This window comes from Lissotriton vulgaris, chromosome 9 (assembly GCF_964263255.1).
Source record: "Lissotriton vulgaris chromosome 9, aLisVul1.2, whole genome shotgun sequence".
In the NCBI taxonomy this organism is placed as follows: Eukaryota; Metazoa; Chordata; class Amphibia; order Caudata; family Salamandridae; genus Lissotriton; species Lissotriton vulgaris.
In genome coordinates, this window is record NC_141697.1 from 79258768 (window position 1) to 79279968 (window position 21201).

The window sequence follows — 21201 nt, forward strand, 5'->3', positions numbered from 1 at the left end:
TTGCAATGCACTAGGTCTCGCATTTACGCAAGTTTAAGCTATTGGCATCACAATCCCCGGCTCCTGCAGCTCACAATCCCTGGCTCCTGTGGCTCACAATCCCCGGCTCATGCTGCTGCCCCGCTCCCTGTGTGTAGGCGAATGGGTGAGCAAGCTCAGATACTGCTCAAGCAGCCATAAAATTGCTACCGACTTCAAGGAGCATGATTACTTAGTTCAATTAAGTTACAGCTAAGCCCACACCTGGTACGTGATCAGGGTTCAAGCCGCTCTACCCGTGCATTAAAAAAAAAAGACTGGCGAGCTACCAGGAGATGGCTTAAAGAAAAGTTTATCCACCAAAGTCTCCAAGTCTGGCCTGACTCTTACAAATACTGATCGTCCTGATACCTCCGCCAGCTGCGGTCTGGATCCCAGCCTGCCCTACACCATTGCTGCCTGCGTTCAGAATGACAGAATCCCCTGGCCTCAGAGTCTCGATATCCAACAGCATTCTATAGGCTGTGCAGGGATTGACACTGAGGGTGCCCGCACTCTCCACTGAGATTTCCTTTGGCATTTGAAGTAGCAGGTCCTCGGCTGCCACCATTTCAGGCCTCTAGGTCCCGAGGCCTGCATCTATCAGTATCACTCAGTCACCACCAGGTTGCAGGCCAGTTACATCACTACCAACCACTAGCACCTCCCCGACTCCTTCATTACCACCAAAACCTGGCAGATCAGGGAGCAGAGCATATGTACCTTGGATCAGGTTGAGGTCAGACGGGTTGATGGGTGCGGCCAGCATTTTCACACGAACCCCAGCATTTCACAGATCCGGAAGCTTCCATCGTTCCAATCGTAGGCTGAGCCGCGGGTCCCCATGCTGCTTGTACACAAGTGCCTGGCACCAACTGCTCAAGTAACGCCGCCTTAAGTCTCCAGGTGCACGACCCAATAATCCTGAGGACACAACTGCAAGCCACTGCATCCTCACACCGACGCACCACTAATACGTCACCGGAGGGAGAAGGGAGGGGGGAGTAATAAGAGTGGAGAGCGGGGGTGGAGAAAACAATGAAACCATTAACAGCGCGGTGCTCAGGACAAGCGTTGTGCTGATTATGTATAATTAGCAGCGCGGCACTCGTGACGAGCGCTGTGCTGATTAAGTATGCATGTGAGTGTGTCATGCTCGACCTAAACAGAAGTAGTCCCCAAAATAATATATAAGCACTCACAGTGTAGGGAAGCTGTAGTTGGGCAGTGCTGTTGCTCAATAACGGAACCGATGTCTCCGGAGCATCTACCAAAGAGGAGCCAGCAAGCAAGAGGGGCACAGGAGTGAACCAATCCCAAGCAGCAGGCGGGATTACACTCTGTATAGTATTTGCTTCAGGTCTTCCAGACAGCACATGCGCGTTGCCTAGGCTCGACCTAAAAATGACTACTTTCCATACACAATGAACCTATGAGACAAATAATTAAATATGTGAAGACCCAGTGTACTCTTGAGATCAAAAATAGTCCCTCATGCATTGCAATGGAAGCACTCCCTAAAAGGAGAAACGATGCACACAAATAGCCAATTGCATGAGATTGAATTTGAAATACTCCATTGATCAGGGCCAAAGCACACTCTGTCTACTTTTTATGTTTAAAGTATTTTATTAAAGACAGTGGTACAACAGTGAAGGCATAAGAGTAAAGCAGTAAGAAGCAATCATTGCCTAAATAAATCAACGCCTCCTCCAGGGCTAGCCGCTACCTGTAAAGTCCAACAGTCTCAGCCTTTGCAAAGCCGTCCTGGGCGTCCCGCTCATGTAATGTGTCCAAGCGATGGACCGCTGGCGAATAGCAGCCCCGCTGTACCTCACTTTCAACGAAAGAAACAACCCAACGACCCCTCGCCCACCCTTCCCCCCTTCCCCTCCCACCCTCTGTCCGGTGCTACACTCAGTAGAACGCCAACACTCGTTACTCTCATCCACCTGCCCTCCCGTGTCCGGTGTGCAGTCCTGAATTCTTCCCTCAATCTCTCATTGTATGGGAGGAGTGAGTCTCAGTAGCCTCAGGTATCTCGAGCAGGTAATCTCCTTGAATTCGGTTGCTAGTAGTGTATGAAAGGGTAGCCACAGCTCCTGGAATTGATCTACGTCTCCCGCCAGTGTAAGTGATATTTTTTCCATGCCAAGAACATGCCACAGCCTATGAAGCCAACCTGTGATCGAGGGGACAGTGGGTGTACGCCAGTGTATCAAAATATTCTGTATCGCTGAGCCTAGCGCAATGGCAATGTGTCTCCCCCGTCGAGATTTCAGTGGGTACATTAGATCATTGGGGAGACCCAGCAGAATGTAAGCCGGGAAACGGGGCAACTCTATCCCGAAACATGCATCTATCTCGTCAATTACCTCCCTCCAATAATCCTGTAGCAGGGGACAGTCCCATAAAGTGTGTGTCAGTGTGCCAACGTGCCCGCAATTACGCAACATGCAGTGTCTAGGAGTCGGTTCATTTCATGGAGGCGTTCCGGAGTGTGGTACCAATACGTGGAAACCTTGGTGAAGGTTTCCGTGAGCCCTACATGATATGCGGAATGCCGTGCCCTGTACGAGACTTGCTCCCACTCCTTGTGGCTAAGTGTTCTCCCCAGCTCCCTGTTCCACCTCTCTCTACCGGGGTTATACAAATGAGAAGGCGGTGGTTGCAGCATTTTATACAGATCAGATATCAGTTTGGCGTCTGCCTTGCGCGTCGCTAGCCACCTTTCATAAGGCAACAGGTTCCTGTTTGCTGATTCCCGCACTTGCGGCTGCAGAGCCCAGTGTCGGACCTGCCAGTACTTCATCCTGTCCGTCTCCGACAGCTGGTAAGTTTCCTTGAGAGCCTCGAAGGGGAGGACCCCGTCCTCACCATACATATGAAAGAGTGCTCTACAGCCCTTCCCCCGCCAGTGTGTATCGGCTCCCGGTTCCGTCCCCGGCGTAAAGTCCGGGTTGTCTACTATGGGCGTAAATGGAGAGGGGAACGTGGTGAGGCCAAAAGGTATGTTAGTGGCGTCCCAAATCCGCAGCGGCTCCCTCGTGATGTAGGATGCATAAAGGTTCGGTGGACGGTGCGTCCTGCGCAGGAACGGTATTTCTTGCAGGGGTCTCCCCGCCACCGCCTGATCCTGGAAGAGCCAGTGCTTGTCAGACTCCCACCTGCTCCATTCCACCAGGTACCTTAGCTGTGACGCCTGATAGTATTTTAGAAGATCAGGAACCCCCAGTCCACCCGCCTCTGGCGCCAGAGTTGTCAAAGCCCTCCTCATTCCGGGCTTGCGGCCTTGCCAGATAAATCGGGACAGGTCGGTCTGCATCTGTCGGATCCAGCCTCAAGGGGGCTGCAGCGGGAGTGCCCGAAACAAGTACAGGATCTGGGGCAGGACCGTCATCTTGATCGCCGCTATTCGACCCAGCCAGGAAATCGTCCCTTTGCCCCATCTCCCCAGTTCCTCCTTGACCTTCTTGCCTAGTCCTTCGTAATTAGCCACCACCATCTCTTGCAGCGTGGGAGCTAGCAGGATACCCAGGTACGGCACGTGGCGCCGCGACCATTGGAGCAGGAAACGCCCCTGCAGGTCCTGTCTCGTCCCGGTTGTCAGGGAGATGTCCAATGCTACAGATTTCCCTACATTCATTCGAAACCCAGCTACTCTCGCAAAGGCATCGAGCTCCCCCATACATGCGGGTAGGGCCCGCCTCGGGTCCTCTAGAGTGAATATGACATTGTCCGCATATAGGCTGACCGTGTGAATGTACCTTCCCATCCGTACCCCGACCGCATCCGGGTTCTGCCGTACTCGCTGGGCGAAGGGCTCCATATAGAGAGCAAAAAGAAGGGGAGACAATGGGCACCCCTGCCTCGTGCCACGCCCAATATCAAAGTGCCGCGAACCGCAGCCATTGACACGTACCGTAGCCGATGGGTACTTGTAACAGTTAAACACCATGGTCCTGAATTTCTCCCCTATGCCCATCCGCGCCATCACTTGCTCCAAGTACGGCCAGTGCACCCGGTCGAACGCCTTTTCGGCGTCAACCGAAAGCAGCATCCTCTCCCCCGGGATCCGCGAGGCTTTCCCCAGTATGTGCACCAATCTTTTAGTATTATCCACCGTTTGCCTACCAGGCACAAAGCCGGATTGATCCGATTCAATCAGCCCAGGTAGATACTGTGCTAATCTCGCTGCCAGGATCCCCGTATATATTTTAAGATCGACATTTAGCAGGGAGATTGGTCTGTACGAGCTACATTGAGTCCTATCCTTCCCCGGTTTAGGTATAACTGATACAGTCGCCTGCAGGAGATCCGGCGGGATGGCTCCAGGGCAAGCAAAGGAATTAAACAGCTTGGTCAGTATCGGCGCTAGGATTGTGCAAAACGTCTTGTAAAAAAGAGAGGTGTAGCCGTCCGGGCCAGGGGCTTTCCCGAGCTTCAGCCTAGAGATTGCCGTGACAACCTCCTCCACTCGTATCTCCCGTTCCAGGTATTCGGTCTGCGCCGGGGCCAGGGACTAAAGAGCCACCGAGTCTAGATACTCATCTGGCTCATCTATACCTGGTTCATCCCCCGCGTATAGCTCCGAGTAGAATTCGCGGAAGCACTCAGCTATGTCGAGGTCTTCGGTGACTGGACGCCCACCTGCCCCCGCTATTTCTTTTACCCTATGGGCCTGGTGTGCTACCCTGAGCTTAGCTGCTAACAACCGACCGCAGCGATCCCCCCCTGTATAGTAGGCGTGTTTCAACCGCAGCGCTGCATACTCCGCTCTATCCAAATCCAGAGCAGAAAGGAGTTTCCTCGCCGCCTTTAGTTGCTTCCATATTCTGGGAGCCCCGGTGCGACGGTGTCCCTGCTCCAGCTCCTTAACCTTCTGCGTGAGCTCTTCCCGCGTGATCTTTCTCTCTTTGTTTTCAGCCGACGAAATGGCTATGAAATTACCTCTCAAGACCGCTTTAAGAGCTCCCCATTGGGTCGCCAATGCGGTATCAGTGTTGGAATTATGCAGTTGAAATTCTCGCACGGATTCCGTTATGTGCTGCACCACAGCCTTCTTGTGCAGGAGGGTATCCCGAAGTCGCCAGACCCCATGTCGCGCCGAGCTCGGCTGGGGGAGGAAAGTCCCCGAGACCTGGGCATGATCCGACAGAGAAATGACCCCCACCTCAGAGGCAGTGGCCATGTCCCGAACCGGGCCAGAGACCAGCAGATAATCCAACCGAGCGTATGTTTTGTGTGCGTGTGAGTAGTAGGAGTAGTCCCTATGTAAAGGATGAAGTCCCCGCCAGAGGTCATGGAAATCTGAGTCAGCTAGTTGCTTTTTCACTGCGTTCGACAATTCCCCCGTCTGTGGGTGCCGTTGCGCAGACCTATTCATAGAGGAGTCAAACACCAAGTTCAGGTCCCCCCCTAAAATGATGTGCCTATCAGGTGACGCCGTGACACCAATTAAAGCAGTGTGGAGGAATCGGTCCTGTTGTTCGTTGGGGCTATAAATTGAGCCTATGGTGAACTGCAGGGTGCCCAATTTAAACCTATAAGCCAGCAGCCTCCCCTTCTGCTCAGTGAGTTTGTGTAGGACCTCCCCTCTAAAGGACTTAGACACTAGGATAGCCACCCCAGCCGTTTTCGTGGTGTTGGAGGAGAAGAACTGCGTGGGGAAGGAGCGGGATCGCAGCCTATGGCAGTCACCGGCTAGCAGGTGTGTTTCCTGAAGCAAACAAATGTCAGCCTGGGATCCTTCCAACAAGGAGAGAATTGCTCTACGTTTTGTAGGATTGTTCAATCCCTTCACATTCAGGGTCACCACTTTCAGTCCCGCCATGTCAAATCAGAGTCCCCTCGCCTCAGCAGCCGGACCACAACCGGAAGTGTCAAACCAGCAATCGAATGTACCTGCGCGCTCTGGCATTGCGAAGTGTCCCCAATTAAAGTACCGGACAGATCCATCCCCCCCGTTCCCAACTCCCCCCTCCCGGTTCCCCGGTCCCCCAAGTCCCAACTCCCCAACACTCCCTCCTCCCATACCCCAACTCGAACCCCAACTGCTCCCCATTCACCCCCTTCCCACCTCCCTCCCATGACCCCTAGTCCTGATAGTCCCAGTCCTGTCCTCACCGGACAAGTCTGTGGTGAATTACCTTCGTGGGCGACCTGCCACAATCATCCCCCCTCCGCCCCCCCATCTCCACCCTTCCCCGAGCCTGCTTCAACAGTAATGCGTAGTCATTCTCCCCCCGGAGCCAAGTTATGCGGTCAGTGCCACCTCTTCCTCAACCGCTGAGGTCCTGGAGACAGTCTGGATTGCATCCGCCATCTCCGCCCTAATGGTGGGCGAGCCAGGTCTTCGCGAAGCAGCCGACGATCTGCGCCTCGAAACTCTCCGCCAGCCGCCGGCGGCAGGGTCCCCCCTCCTAGGTGTGGAGGAGTCCTCTTCTTCGGCAGTAATCCCCAGCACTTCACACACATCCAGGAGGGACCGCAGCTGGTGTGATTCTCCATTCCATCGGAAGATGAGGCGAAAGGGGTGCCCCCAGGAGTAGGGAGTCTCGTGTTTCCTCAGGAAATCCGTCGCGATCTTGAACGCTCTCCGCTTCTGGAGTGTCGTCGCGGACAGGTCTTGGTACAGCGCTACCGGGTGACCCCGGAAGATGATCGACTGCTTCCTCCTCGCCTCCGCCATGATCCGCTCCTTCAGCGGGAAATCTGGAATGAAAGCCAGAATGTCCGGGGGGGCCCCGTGGCCCGTCGCCGTGGTCCCACCCTATGGGCTCTATCTATCCTGATGGGGAAATCTTCAGATTCGCCTAGGACGTCACGGAATAGCCCCTGCAAGTAGTCCATTATGCCAGTGTTCTCCTCCGTGGATGGCACTCCCCGGACCCTAACGTTGTTCCGCCTTGATCTATTCTCCAAGTCCTCATTATGTAGCTGCAGATCAATGTGCTGGTCTCTAAGTCGAAGCACCTCCTGCTGCAGGTGTGTGATCTCCTCATCCTGCCTCTGCGTGGAACTTTCGATTGTGGCCACCCTCTCGCCTAGTCCATCCACCTCTCTGCGTATTTCGCGCACCTCGCCAGCCACCTCCTGTTTCAAGGCTTGAAAGTCTTTCCTCAATGTCCCAAAAAGGGACTCCAGAAATGATCTGGTGACCGGGGGCTCTCCACCGCCCACCATTTGGGAACCGCTAGCACCTCCTGGTGTCGTTGAGTTCTTGTCCCCTTTACTTTGGGATTTGTTAAGCATCTCTGGGAGTGTGCGACTGCTCCCCTTGCCACCCGTCTGTCCGGCCATCTGTCCTGTGCTTTGTTCCGTGCTGTGCAACGCGCACGTTATGTACCGTAACACTAGTCGAGCCGATGCTCAACGCCAGGCCTGGAGTACCAATGTTCTTCCCTACGAGCCTCCGCAATCGCTGACACTGCCGACGTGTGCAGTAACAAAGGTTCGGGCCTTCAGGTCGCCGGGCCTGACAGCGTGGCAGGTGCACCCCGGCACCAGCAGTCTTCGCCGCCTCTCCGCGCTTCGCGAGCGCCTCTCCTCCACAGGTCAGGCGGACCTCTCCTGCAGCCGGTGCAATGACCACGCAGCGGCCCCGGACCCGTGCGCTGCAGTCCCAAAGTCTACAGCGCCATCCGGTGGAACCCACTGTGCCTTTGATAACGGTCCACTCAAGGGGAGCCCCTCTCAGTTCAGTCTCTGCTCTCTGGGGCCACGTCCCCTTCCCGGCTAAGTATCACGGGCCCGGCACCGCCGCGACACCAGTTCCACCCCGGTGTTGTGCTCTGCAGATTCTGGCTCTTCGTGGGGTCAATCCGCAATACCCCTGGGCGCTCTGCTCCTTCTCCTTCACCCCCGAGTTGCTCCTCACCTCCTCTGCCGAATCGGGGGGGGGGAATGATGTCCCGGGCCCGGCTCTGTCACAGTCTGGCTTCGATGTTCCAGACCAGTACCGCTCCAGCCCTTAGGTGCTGTCCGCAAAGCGCCGGGGATCTGCCCGTCCGGACACGCTACTCCTTCGGCGCCGCCTCTCTGGTGCACCCAGCCTCCGGCCTCCTCCAGCTAGGCCACGGCCGCGGCCTCGAGTAGTCTCCGGGGCGGGACCGGGTCCCCCTCGCCACCGGAGAACTGGCAGCGATCCCTGTGTCCAGGCTCGCCGTGCCGGTGGATCGCCGATGTTTCTCCGCACCCCTCAGGACCTCTCGCCGGTTCCCGCCACTGCACCAGTGCAGCTCCGTCAGCTTTCTAGGCCTGCTTCCTCACCCGGCCAGGCCGCAGCCGCGGCCTCGATTAGTCCCGGGGGCGGGTTCGGGGCTCACAGCGCTGTCGGAGGTCCGGCCAGTTCACCTCGATCCCAGGCCGTCGTCACCGCTGGGCCATCAACGGGCGGCCTCCCCACATCGGGTCTCTCTCCACGGCTCCCAGGGTCTGCGCCACCGTCAGCTGGACCTCAAGTCGTCCCCGCTCCACCACCGCTGCTTGGGGCGCCAGCGGCCGGGCTCACCGCTCCTGACGCTGCGGTCGGCGGGGGAACCGGAGCTCAACGCGTCCGCGTTCAGAGGCTCTCCCGACCACTCCCGATCTTCCGGGCCGGTTGGGGGGGAGAAAAGCGATAATTCAGGGCTCAGGGCCTAGGCGGGTGCGGGAGCTCGGGAGGAACACGTCCGTTCACTCCGCCATCTTGGCCACGCCCCCTCTGTCTACTTTTTAAAGTCTTTTTAACACTGGGTCTTGCAGAAAGCTGCATTGCATGTCAGGCCTTATAAAGAATCGCACACAAGATGTTAAAGGCATTGAAAACAAATTAGTTCCTCTTTGTCTAAGAGTTTATTAAGCAAACACAAGGAGATGATGGACCGAGAGCTGAAACTTTTCAGTCAGTGAGCTAAAGAATGATGATGGATTCAATCCAGATCTGTGACTGGGGGTGAGTGTCTTAAAAGTTCAGCGCACTGTCCATCATCTCCTTGTGTTTGCTTTGTTCGCCCTAAGTTGGCAGGGAATGCTCAGACGTGGGTTCCTTGCTCACTTTGCCACTGGATTCAAGCTAGCCTGGCTGTGTTTGTTAAGAGTTTATTGCCCATAGATGCCAACGTAAAGAAACATTTAAACCTGTACGAACCATTACTATGAAGAGTCAAACAACAGCAGAGATTCGCTTCTTCTTGCAATGTGGAGAAGTGTGGCTCACGGTGTAGAGCAGGCAGACCCGAAAGCTGAGGTCAGACCCGGGACCAGGGTTCAATTCCCGACGCGGCAGGGTCTTGAGCTCAAAATGTCCACGGACTTGATAATTCTCGCATTGGTGCCTGCTCTAATCATGGGTTCTCACTCTGCAACTCTAGGCATTAAGCTTGCTTAATCTCCACAATGGCCCCCCTGCGGCGGGATGCCTGGCTTTCACCTTGGGGATGCCCTGTAGGGGCTATCTCACAGGGAAAAGCCAGGACGGGTTCCCAAGGCAAGCGCCGGGAAACCTCCGGGTAGCTGTGCGCTCAATAAATGCAATAATAATAATAATAATAATAATATGGACAGCTGGCAAGTGTCCGTTATGGAGACTTTATGACGGCAAAAATCTGTACAGAAAATTTGCCTCCTACAAATAGGGGGTGATATGTCCAATGATGTATTCACTTATTCATAAAAATGGAATTATGCCAATTAATGGACACAGGCCCAAAACATATGGATCTGGTGAGGTATGGTTGAAATTGCTAAATCGTCAGAGAGTAGCCACTTCAAAGCTCCTCCTAAAACAAAATTGACGCCTAGCGCCAAGACAGCAGCACTCTTGGATGTACTCACAGTAAGGTAATGTGCAGCCAAGGTATTAACTAGAGAAGTGGTGACCTTAATGCAGACTTCCTCTTTGTGAATATTCTTTTGAAGGGTTGCAAGACAATTTGATATTGTCGGCTATAGTTTTCAGGTCCCTTTAGTTAAATGGTTTGATTGAAGCGAAACAACACTACAAATCCCAGAATGCACTGATTTATTTGCATGAAATTTCAGCACTAGAAAAGTGCTGCCAACAATGAGCATTCTACCAATCCTAAAATGATTGCATTCTCATGCAGTGAAGATATTGGAGGCTTGTGTCTGATCATTGTATTTTGAATTCCAAGACCCTTATAACAACATAGGTCATGACGATTACTGTGATTTACCTACATTGTTTCTCTTCTTCCATAGGAGGACTGAAAATCACAGGCCCACCAGCTAGCGTGACTGTACCGGAAGGAGATACCACACAACTGCAGTGCATTGTGGAAGGTACCAACGTCAACGTCAGATGGTCGCGGTAAATACACTTTTACGTTCAACCTCTTTAGCTCACATTCCATTTCTTCAAACCATCCATGACTGTCCTCAAACCAAAGGTGGTTCAGAGTAGGGTGGTAACAGAATACACACAGGTACCAAATTCTGCACCCACGTCTCATGGGATTTGGAAGGATTTGCAGGACACTCTGGCTAAACACGGTGGGTACCACATAACCCACTCCTCCGTGGAAGTTGTAGGGTCTCTGGAAACACTCTGAGTTGACAGAGTTCCCTAGGTGCTGGCTGACTAGGACCCAAATACTGTGGCCACCACACATGAACATTTTAAGAAAATTTGTGTTATGCATCCATAGTTTGAAATTTGGTGGACATTCTCAGTAAGATAAAAATGGTGGGGGCCACACAAGTCACACCTCCTTGGGTTTGCTTAGGCTTCCATGTTTGATAAATGCTAGGGCTGGTAGGGTTCCCTGATGCGCCATCTTAGCCCGGGCACAGACACTGATGCTGGATTTGTGAGGGGATTGTGTATTATAAGCAATAGTTTGAGGTTTGGAAGGTATTTAGAAAAAATGCTTGGATCCATGCAACCTACCCCAATCTGGATTCCACTGGGTCCTGGTACTCAGGAATGCTTCGGGTTGGTGGGATTGGTCACCAGCCCTGATACCAAATACTGCCGCCAGTCTAAAGGTGCTGTGCACGTTGAGCTACTATGGCTGCAGTTTTTGTCTTTCCTGTGATGTACATTAACCCTACCCATATATGTGAGATAAAGAAAATAATATGGGAAGGTGCACCCAATGAAGAAAAGTCCAAAGTATCCAATATTTTAAGAATCTTCTTTATTTGTCTTCCTTTTTCTTGATTTTCATAAAAAAAGATCTAGCCAACGTGCTTTATTCATGAAATTAACTTCTTCAGGGCTTTCATATAACTTTGTATAATCAAAAGATGAAATTATGGTATTTCTCTGTTCCAGAACTATTATAATCCGAGTCTCCATGTGTTATGATATATCATGAAATTACAAAATCCAAATATATAGGGTATAGCGTACCCAGTAGTGACAATAGTATCTGTGCCCAGTATGTAAGCCAAGCGTTAGATATCCCGAATGACAAGGGGAAAAGGTGATATATGTGAGATACCATTTTTATCAGAAGAAGTGAAGTGTAAGAATGATGGGTGGTGAGACTTTTTTCCCCATTGTATGAAATCTGACCTATGCTGATACATAAATATGAGAACTTAGTACTTTTACACAATATTTGATATTTGCAAGGCATTATGGGTAAGGACACTTTGTGCAATGCATGCAAGTCACGCTTCCTTAGATTTCTCGGGACGCCACATTTCACAAATTTATGGTAAGTGCATTTTCTCTTGTGTGCTATTCAAGCCCGAGCATAAAAACTGTAGATAGCCTACTTTCCAATCTCAAATGGTAAATGCTCACCTAAAGTTCACACAGATGCAGTTTTTAGCTGTTCCTTTCCTCCGTGGTATGGCCTCCAGCACATTGGGTCTCATTTTAACATAGTAATCTGTGGGATAGCTGGGTGTGGACACAAAGTGGCTGCCACTAAACCACAGTGCGCATGCATTAACCGTCCACTACCTGCTTCCTCTCCTAATACTCAGTTACTACGACAGTGCTCTGCTACCTTTTGGCTAGGTTCACCCTACAAAAATACATTATACAAAGATTGTAGAATTTTGCAGCTGTGACAATGGACTGTAATTACGTCAACCTGTTGGAGGAAACATAGATTATATTTACCACTGTCACTTCTATGAGAGCGATCCCTTACTAAATGCACCCAATGAGGTATTGTACAAAGGGAGTGGGCATGTGATATTACTCTTTTAAATTAATAAATGCTTCTCCCTGCGATAAAGAAATGGGGTGCCGGTGCAAGCAGATGGGCAGCATATCCACACATCCGAAGATGGAAGCTTGATTTTGCGTAACGTGAAGCCTGCGGACGAAGGATCGTATACCTGCAATGCATACACCGGCTCCAGCTCAGTCAGCGCCAGTGCTGAAGTGAAAGTAACGAGGAGCAAGCCAGCAGGTATGCTGATTTCCATTCATTTGCCAACCTTGAAGCCCCTACAGAGCCCTTGTTCTCTGTCTTGGGAATCTGTTGCAAGGTGTTTGAAGTATTTAAAAGAGAACTTATGTCAAATCTGCATCAGTCCCACAAAGGAAAATGGATATTGTGAATTTAAAGTGCTATATAAATCTCACACACACATACACTACACAGGATCCGGACACCCACCATTAAACCATCAGTTGGGCTTGAAAGTTTCTTTGGAACAGGATCTCGGTTGGTGCATTGTCTGGTGTAGAACCACATGAAGCTATTAATTGGACATTTACAGATTTTTAGGTTTACCCTTGAGTCTTGGGGTGGACAAATTGTTATTTAAAAGAAATGAAAGTGATGGGTGAAATGCTTGACTTAATCTCAGCAACTCAAAATGTCGGTTGGCTGACTTCCAGTCCATCAATTTTACTCACTTTGCCACAACAGACAGAAACCAGTCTTCAACAAATCTCTTCCAAAGGGAAGAGTGCAGATTGGCATGCCACTCTGTTTCTTCTCTAGACGATAACAAAAGCAACCCAAGACTGGATTTGACTTTGTAGGACCTCTGTAGAGGAGCAGCCCCACACAATGGGGGCGATTCACAGAACTAATCTGAGACAAAATCCTAAACGTACTACTTTTAACATTCACAGAAGGCATTTAGTAGTCTTAAATTAGGATTTTGTCTTAAAACAAAACCCTAATTTAAGACAAAATCCTAATTTAAGACTACTAAATGCCTTCGGTGAATACCAAAAGTAGTAAGTTTAGGATTTTGTCTCAGATTAGTTCTGTGAATCGGCCCCACTGTTCCAGTCAATATTATTCTTGTAAGCATAGAGCACTGCCATCATATCGCAGCACCCTTTTTCATGTACCTTGTACATACCAAACAGCCAGTATAATCCATGACATCCCCGAGTATCATCATCCCAAAGTTGAACGTTATGTTATTTATAAGACTGGACAGTCTATGTTGATGGCATGTGTCAAACAATGTATCATTTTGAAAAAAGTTTCAGAGTTTGTACAAGATTCAGCTAGCATCACTCTTCCACATGTGAAAGTCAATAACATTGGAAAGATTTTCACAACGAATCCATAATACACATGAAACGAACTTTAAAACAACATTGGAAAAATGTATTTTCATGATGTATGAAAACCTCTTCCCCCACATGCATCATTGTTTCATTTTGCACTTCCTAATTTGCGATTTTTAGGGAATCGCAAATTAGGAAATGCAAAATGGGATGCATGTACATTTGTGCAAAATATTTGAGAATCGGTAAAAATCCCAATTTTTACCGTTTCTCAAATATTATGCGAATTCCAAAGTGCGAATTCACACTTCCCATTGTTTCCTATGGGCCAAAAGGCCCATAGGGATCAATGGGAAGGCTTTAACAAATTGCGATTTTCATTTTGAAAATCGCAATTTGTTAATGCATTTCATGGGTACAGGGGGGGGGTCCAAAGGACCCCCCCTGCACCCCTGAAATGTATTTTTCGCATCATGTTACACACACACATGTCCTAAGGACATGTGTGTCCGTAACATGACTGCTTAAAAAAAGCATTTGTAAGCATTTTTAAACCTTTTTCAAAATTTACCGAGTGGTTCAACCACTCGGTAAATTTAACCCCCTAATTGCGAATTCGCAATTTGAAAAATATTCATGCATTGCTTTTAAGAAATCGCATATTTGCGATTTCTTAAAAGCAAATGCAATTTTAGAAATCGCAAAAATGATGCAAATTCTAAAATTGAATGATGCATTCCAAAAAGCTATTTTGGAATCGCAAACGGACGATTTTAAGGAATCGCACCGTTTGCGAATCCAAAATACTTTGATGCATGTGGGGGCTTGCTTCCAGTATTACTTAATTTATTCCATTCAGCCAAAATCTCCTTCTTTATATCAATTTACAAAGCCAATCCTTCTTAACCTATGCAGCTTACTCAGAGCCCTACCACATTTACCAACCTGCAAACAAACTTATCCACCAGGGAACACCCAAACAGGAAAGAAGCCAACCTAAATTCAACTGCACTTACATACTATCGGTTGCCTTTCAGTGGCCTTTCTAAAAGAACAATGATTGGTAATAGTCCGAGGTCGTACTAATATATCTCAGGATTCTTGATAATTCATTTATCCTCTTTTCCTAAACCAAATATCCTTGACCTACCAAACTACCTTACATCAAACAATATTTCTTCAATAAAGAAAGAAGAAATATACATCTTAGTCCTTTAGTGATGCAATGGTGTCCTTTGGTCTTCATCCCAACAGTTGACCTCTCTTGTTTTGGAGTGTCAACCACCTCTTTTAATAAGTACCTAACCGGTGCATGACAACCCTCCCTGCCTCTTTCTTTCCTTCTTTCTTAGTTTTTTATAGAGGGCCTGAATCACCCCCAAGGGGTATTTCCGCACTGTCGGATTGCTTGCTACCAGCCACAGATAGATGCAGATTACTGCAGTAGGGTTTTAAGGAGTTTCTAAACTGTAAGTGATCCGAACATTGTCGCAGGTGCACCGGGAGTGCGTTCCAGAGAGTAGGGGCCTCTGTGTAATCCTTCAGCTTTGAACCAGCCTTACAGATTGCTTGGAAATACATAAAAACAAAACAGTACAGAGAAATGGCATCACAGCCGTACCAGTGGACATTCAAAATGGAACGCTGGACAACTTGAACAGTATCAAAAACAAAGATGTTCATAGTCTGTAACCCAATTGCATTAGCGGGTCAATTCTTGTGGCCATGACTAATGGGTGTGACCCGCCCCCCCCCCCCCCCCCCCCCATACTATTGTAACTCTAGTTTGTCTCAGGTCTCAATCAGTGCAACTATAAGCTCAGGCTGGTGAAGAAACTCACCCTTTTCTTGTCACTCTGTTTCTGCATTACCAGTATTTGAAGGTAAAAAAACATAACACTTTGCCTTTTTCGAGGGTATCATTGTTAACCTGGAATCTATTTTGACCACTTTGCTTTTGTACACGAAGTCTGTGGCTAAATTTAATAAAATACATTTGAAACTTGCCAGAATGGGTTTGGTTCGGTTGCAGCAAGTAGATTTTGAGCCACTCGCATTAGGTGTTGCTCTTACAACACCTAGTTCAACGAGAGGGTCCAACTATGTCAAATCTATGTTCAGAATTTTAAGAGAATTTCACTCTAAAGATATATGCGCAACAGGGAGCTGACAAGTGCAGCCGTCTAACTGTAGTTTAGAACTTGCATAGTTTGGCAGACCTGTACGAAACATCTGCATGGTGAAGAATGTTGGAGAGGGTGCCTCAGTCTTTCCAATGGATTTAGTGAAGGAACTTGTCTAGAATGTTGATATTGTTACATATTTTAATAAGCTTAAATATAATTTCCTATGACTACACAAGGATCCTTTTTTCAGACAGGTTGGTGGTGCTATCGGATACATTTGTGTGGTGAGATGTGCTGAGGATTAGGACTACATTCTAGTCGATTTAGTGAAGGAACTTGTCTATTAAATATCATTTCGTATGATTACACTAGGGTCCTCCGTTTTCAGATCCTCTTGGGAAAAAGGCGAGTGGGAGGTTTCTGAAAGGAACTTTCTATCTGTAGTGTCCTATTACCCTAGCACAAAGGATTTAAGTGACTTAAGAGGGTGTTTTAACAGGATTGTAGTCAGTTTGGGGTGGCCCTTCATGGTGAAAGCTGGCGGCAGGAAAAGCAGGGGAATCACTGCATCATTCTCATCATCTGCAAAGGACAAGGTATCATCTCAAACCAAATTGCAGATTTAGTGACATTGCCCGAATGTGGTCTGAGCTGATAATATTCTATGTTATTGGTTGCATGTTATTGAGTCTTAGAGGGAAGTTTATATTTGGTAACAAGAGAGGTATCTTATGCTAGCTGTGACTTTTACTGGATCTGTGAGTCCTCCTGCATCAGGGAGGTGTTGGCCAGGACTATCAGAGATGGCAGCAGTGTAGTCCTTGACAACTGAGGAAGGCATTACGGGGAAGGCTGATAGTCGACTTAAGTGACTGGAGGAGCCACTCTATTACTTTGTGTTTCACCAGTGTGAATTTAAGTACAATTGGTATATGTATAGTTGGAAGGAGCAAAGAGGGTTACTAGATATGCAACTAGGATAATGTTTTTACAATAACTTATATCTTGTTACATGGAGCAGAGCTGTTCTGTATAAAAATCATTAGGAGGGGTAATGGGTGTTTGCAGTTACACACATTGCACAAACTCCCAGAGACTTGAAAAAGCTGTGTTTTGGCCTGGGAGATGTTTTCAGTGTATGGTAAGTGTATGATATTTAATCTTGGAATATGTTGCACTTCTATTTGGTTTTAGTTCAACCAGTATCAGGTTTGTGACAAGGTTGTGGTCGGAGTCCAGGTTTTGTAGTCCTGATCTCATACTGCTTTTCCTTAATGGCAAATCTTTGTTGTTGTCTTAGAGTATTGAAATATGCATTTTCCCTCTTGGCGAACTGGGATTTTTGTTTTCCAAGGCCAATCCTCAGTTCATGTTCATCATATCTTCTGTGAGCATTATGCAAATATTCTGGTTTTTTTCCAGCTCCGGCATCTTCTTCTCTAGAACTGGGCCCAAACACTGGATGCTATGACCAGCCTGACCTCGCCAACTGTGATCTGATCGTCCATGCTCAGCTTTGCTCCAACGAATACTATGGCGCCTTCTGCTGTGCCAGCTGCTCTTTGCAGCAACGAAAGACCAGTCACCAGGGATGAGATAAACTTGGTTCCTCAACTGTTCCTTTCACGAAGAGCTTGCCATCTTTACTCTGAAGGACACTACTGTACACTGGATATTGTCAAGAGGACCTCGTCTTCCTTCTCTTGACATTCCCTCCGTCTCGACTGCTCATTCATTCAGCGAGACCACTTCACCTTATGCAGAGTTCACTCACCCCAAGTCTTGAGTGCTGTCAGTCCAACACTCTATGCCATTTGTGGGACAATCTGCAAACCCAAGGCTGGGGAAAAAACATACACTGACAAGTAGAATTTTACCAAGAAACAATACATCAATTTAGTAGGCAGGAAGGCATTTTTTGTAATGGGCTGGTGAAATATTGTGACCCCCTGGTCAAAGCTTTTCTAGTGAAGTTCTTCAATTACACACTATTTAATGGAAGAGTAATGCATAGGTTCACACTGGGGCAAACACAATGTAAATAGTTTGACTGTATTTTTACACATATGAGGGTAAATCTGGAGTGTCAATAATTTAGGATGCACCTTGCGCACTGAACGCTAGAGAAGCTTCTTTGTCGTTTACATTAACCCGATGTCTGAAGGCTGGATTTGCCCTTTTTCCAAATTGAATGTGTATCCTCCATTTTAGTTTTTAATCTTGCCCTAAGTTACCATCCAAAATCTCCTAGAGATTGGAAGAGAAAACTCCATGTGGAAATAGGAGGTGTATAAAAGAGCAAAGTGTAAATTTAGTGAATTGCATTATCTACAGTTCAGTGGACATGAAAGCACCAGGTGTACCACATCTCATGAGTCTCCACAGCATTCCCACCTTCAGCTGCTTTCACCACAGAACAGCAAAGACACCAAGACCTCAATTATGAGTTCTTTGTAATTACATTGTCACCCGTTACATTTGATTAATAGCGATCCTGTGGGGTTTGTCATTTTTCGGATGCAATCAATATTAGCGCAATGGGGCATAACTTGTAGGTTTTTATGCTTATCATATCAATTCCTGCATGTATCCTTATTTAACAGGCCTTTCCCATCAACAAATTTCAGCAGGTATGATTTGCCATAATCTATATGGATAAAAAGCGGACTGTCATATTCTGCCAACATACTCAGAATCATGACACCTGAGCAAATATTGGTAGACAAGGGTATTGGAATTTATAAGCACTCATAATTGAGGTACTACTGGTGTGCCTTTATCAACTACATGCTGTGGATGCTACAATATGGCAGATCAAAAAGCCTACGTACAACACCGCAGATGACACAAAGGATGTTCGGAGATGTCCATGTAGATAGCTTTCTGAAAGTGTCACCTAGCATCAGCATTGGTCATATACTCAAAATATTGTTGTAGCTTTTCTATATTTCAACATAATAATAATAAAGTTCTATCAATAAAAAGGTAAATAAGTAGTGTTCGACTGTGCATTGCTTGTTTCTTTTCCCAGAATGTTTACACGGGTGGGCCTTATTCCTCTTACACTTGGCATTAAGTGAACAATTTAGGGACAAGTACTGAATAAGTACTGGACATGATTGAGGATTCTCAATTTTTTAATGGACTCATGCCTTTTCTCTTTCAAAATCCAAGTTAACATTATTGGGCCCTTGTTATCTCAATCTGATTCCTCCAGGCTTTCTGTAGAATCATGAGGTTTTTTGAGACTTGCTGTTTCCAACACAATCTATTAAATGGATAATTTAAAAAAATTCTAAGATCCTGAGAAAAATATTGCTTCTGTAATCTTTTTCTTCAAGAACAGTTTCATCTGATTTGTGAAGTTCTAAGTTAAAATAAAAGCAAATGAAATGAACTCAGGGTAAAATTAGTCTAAATTTAGAAAAAGAACCAGTGTCAAAGCCCCCAATGTATGGTTGGTCCCAGTGCTTTCGTGGAGCAGCTAACTAGCCCAAAGTATAAGTTAACTGCTTCTACCTGCACAGATTTCTTAAGTGAATATAACCTTGTTAACATTTTGTCCTCACTTTATTTTATAAAGTAAATGTCTTCGCATCCACTTTAGTCAGCTAAAAAGACCAGGTGAGATTTTTGAGCTAAAAACCTGTAACATGGGTAAAAGAACCATAACGAAGTAAGTATACTAGACACTTTTTCCAAGGGCTCTTTGCCCAGCTTCCATCTAAAGGATTAATATTGAATTTTCTTTGAAAAAGTCATACCTTTATTTTTTATTTTGTATATTTTTAAAAGATGTGTCTCTGGATATTACATTAAAGCATTAAATCTCAGTAGAGGTCGAACAGAGTGAGGTCAAAATAATGAAAGCATGTGCATATAAAGTGTATGCAATTGGCGTATGACCTAGTTGAGCCCTCATATGAATCAGATTATTTCATTATTTTGACCTCTTTACAATTCTCAAAGATTGAAGGCAGGTTGGGCAAAAATAAAGCATCCTTGTTGTAACCTATTGTGGTTTACAATTCTTTCTGTTTTCATTTTCATGCCCCATTAATGCTTTACACCAGATGTTTGAATATAAAGCTATAAGTAACTTCAGGATAGCTAGTGGAATATTCAGGCCACACCCATAAGACCAACATGTTGGTCTATCTACCAAATTTAATGTTGTTAAAATATGTATTGATGTGGTAAAAATCACCGATTTAATATATTCTTAACCCACTTTTAAGACAGCCATTTTCCTGAAATACAGACTTCACACCCACCCTTGCTCAAAGGCCAAATATGTCTAGTTAGTTGCAAAGGTACACATACTTGTCTTGGGATGCCTTGTGGGTTCTTTAATATGGATCAAAATACACTCAACATAGGGGAGTGTATGGAGTCACAATTGTAATGAATTTTTTGATTTGCCATAAAAAAGCAGGTGACATCTGCCCTTATTAAGTTCTCCTGTAGAGCAAATTTTGGTTTTAAAAAAACTGACAAAATCTACTTTCCCGCCTTGGACCACAAATGCGATCTAGGGATGAATGAGCTGCCTGAGCGGGCCACTGGCAGCCACCGTGAGTGGGCTACCAGTAGCCAATCAGAATGGTTTTAACACAGGGACCTATTGATTGAAACAGCTTTAGTTAGATATTTGCTGTTCCAGCAATGCTTAATGACTTTAGCTATACCCATTTTGAGGGGACCCATGTTTGGTTTTACCTCCTCAGATATTCTGTAGTAGAAAAGACTAATATGTTTGGCACCTATGTTAAAAAGAAGTGGTTACTTATTATCACATGTCTACATTTTGATTGCATACATTCTACTGCTTGTGGTTGAATTACCTTATGTTGACTTATGTAATCTAACGGTTTTCGGATTAGCTGCCATCTTCCTTAGAGATGGCGTACACTGGCTGAATTCAAAACTAGGAGGGCATTCCACTGTCTAGGTATTTGCTGAATCTGAATCTCTGCAACAATTTTAATGGTACTGACAGTAAAGTGCATGTTTAACCACCTTGAAAAAGTCACAGTGCTGAAAGGTGAAAGCAACCACAGACTAAGAAAAGTGCCTGTTGTGCAGTCACACGTAGAAGCCCAGGGAGAAAAATATGAGACTAGGGTCGGGAGCGCGTGTGGGTGGTGCCAACTGGCGCTAATACAGTTGCTCGCAGAAGTACAGTGACTACCCTCTATTTAGGGGCATAGCTTAGACAATGAAATTTGAGGCGGAGAATCTCAAATTTCTCAACTAAAAAAGCAGTAGGGCGCAGGGTGAATGGGTGAAATGACTAAGGTTCGGGATCTCCTATTCACATGAGGAGCAGGGTCAGTACCGATTGGTATTGATGGGACCCTGGTGCTGATGTAGAGCTGGCGGACAGGTACTCCATTGCAACAGAGACAGAGTACCCTTTCCACCACACTCAAAGTGCACCCACCTTATTTTGAGTCAGGCGGACTAAAAACGTTTTATGCTGACAATGTATAATTTACTCAGTCGGTGTGTAAAACTTCCTCAGATAGCCCAACAGAGTAGGGGCCATCCATTGGAGGTAAGCCATCCAACCGTCTGCCCTATTTGAAATATACAGTCGGATGTGTTTTTTTTGTTGGT

The 21201-nt window shown here is 47.0% G+C and overlaps 1 protein-coding gene and 1 pseudogene across 3 annotated transcripts in view; one reads left to right on the forward strand and one right to left on the reverse strand.

Moving 5' to 3' along the window:
* PAPLN (papilin, proteoglycan like sulfated glycoprotein) overlaps positions 1 to 18583 on the forward strand; it is a 593424-nt gene extending 574841 nt beyond the window's left edge. For all 3 annotated transcript variants that reach the window (XM_086937090.1, XM_086937088.1, XM_086937089.1), the window contains 3 exons: positions 10222 to 10330; positions 12217 to 12392; positions 17005 to 18583. In XM_086937090.1, the coding sequence (XP_086793216.1) occupies positions 10222 to 10330; positions 12217 to 12392; positions 17005 to 17177 (458 nt within the window). In that variant the 3' untranslated portion in view covers positions 17178 to 18583. The remainder of the gene's footprint in view (positions 1 to 10221; positions 10331 to 12216; positions 12393 to 17004) is intronic.
* On the reverse strand, positions 283 to 970 carry LOC147689635 (enoyl-[acyl-carrier-protein] reductase, mitochondrial pseudogene; annotated as a pseudogene).
* Positions 18584 to 21201: the final 2618 nt, after the last annotated feature.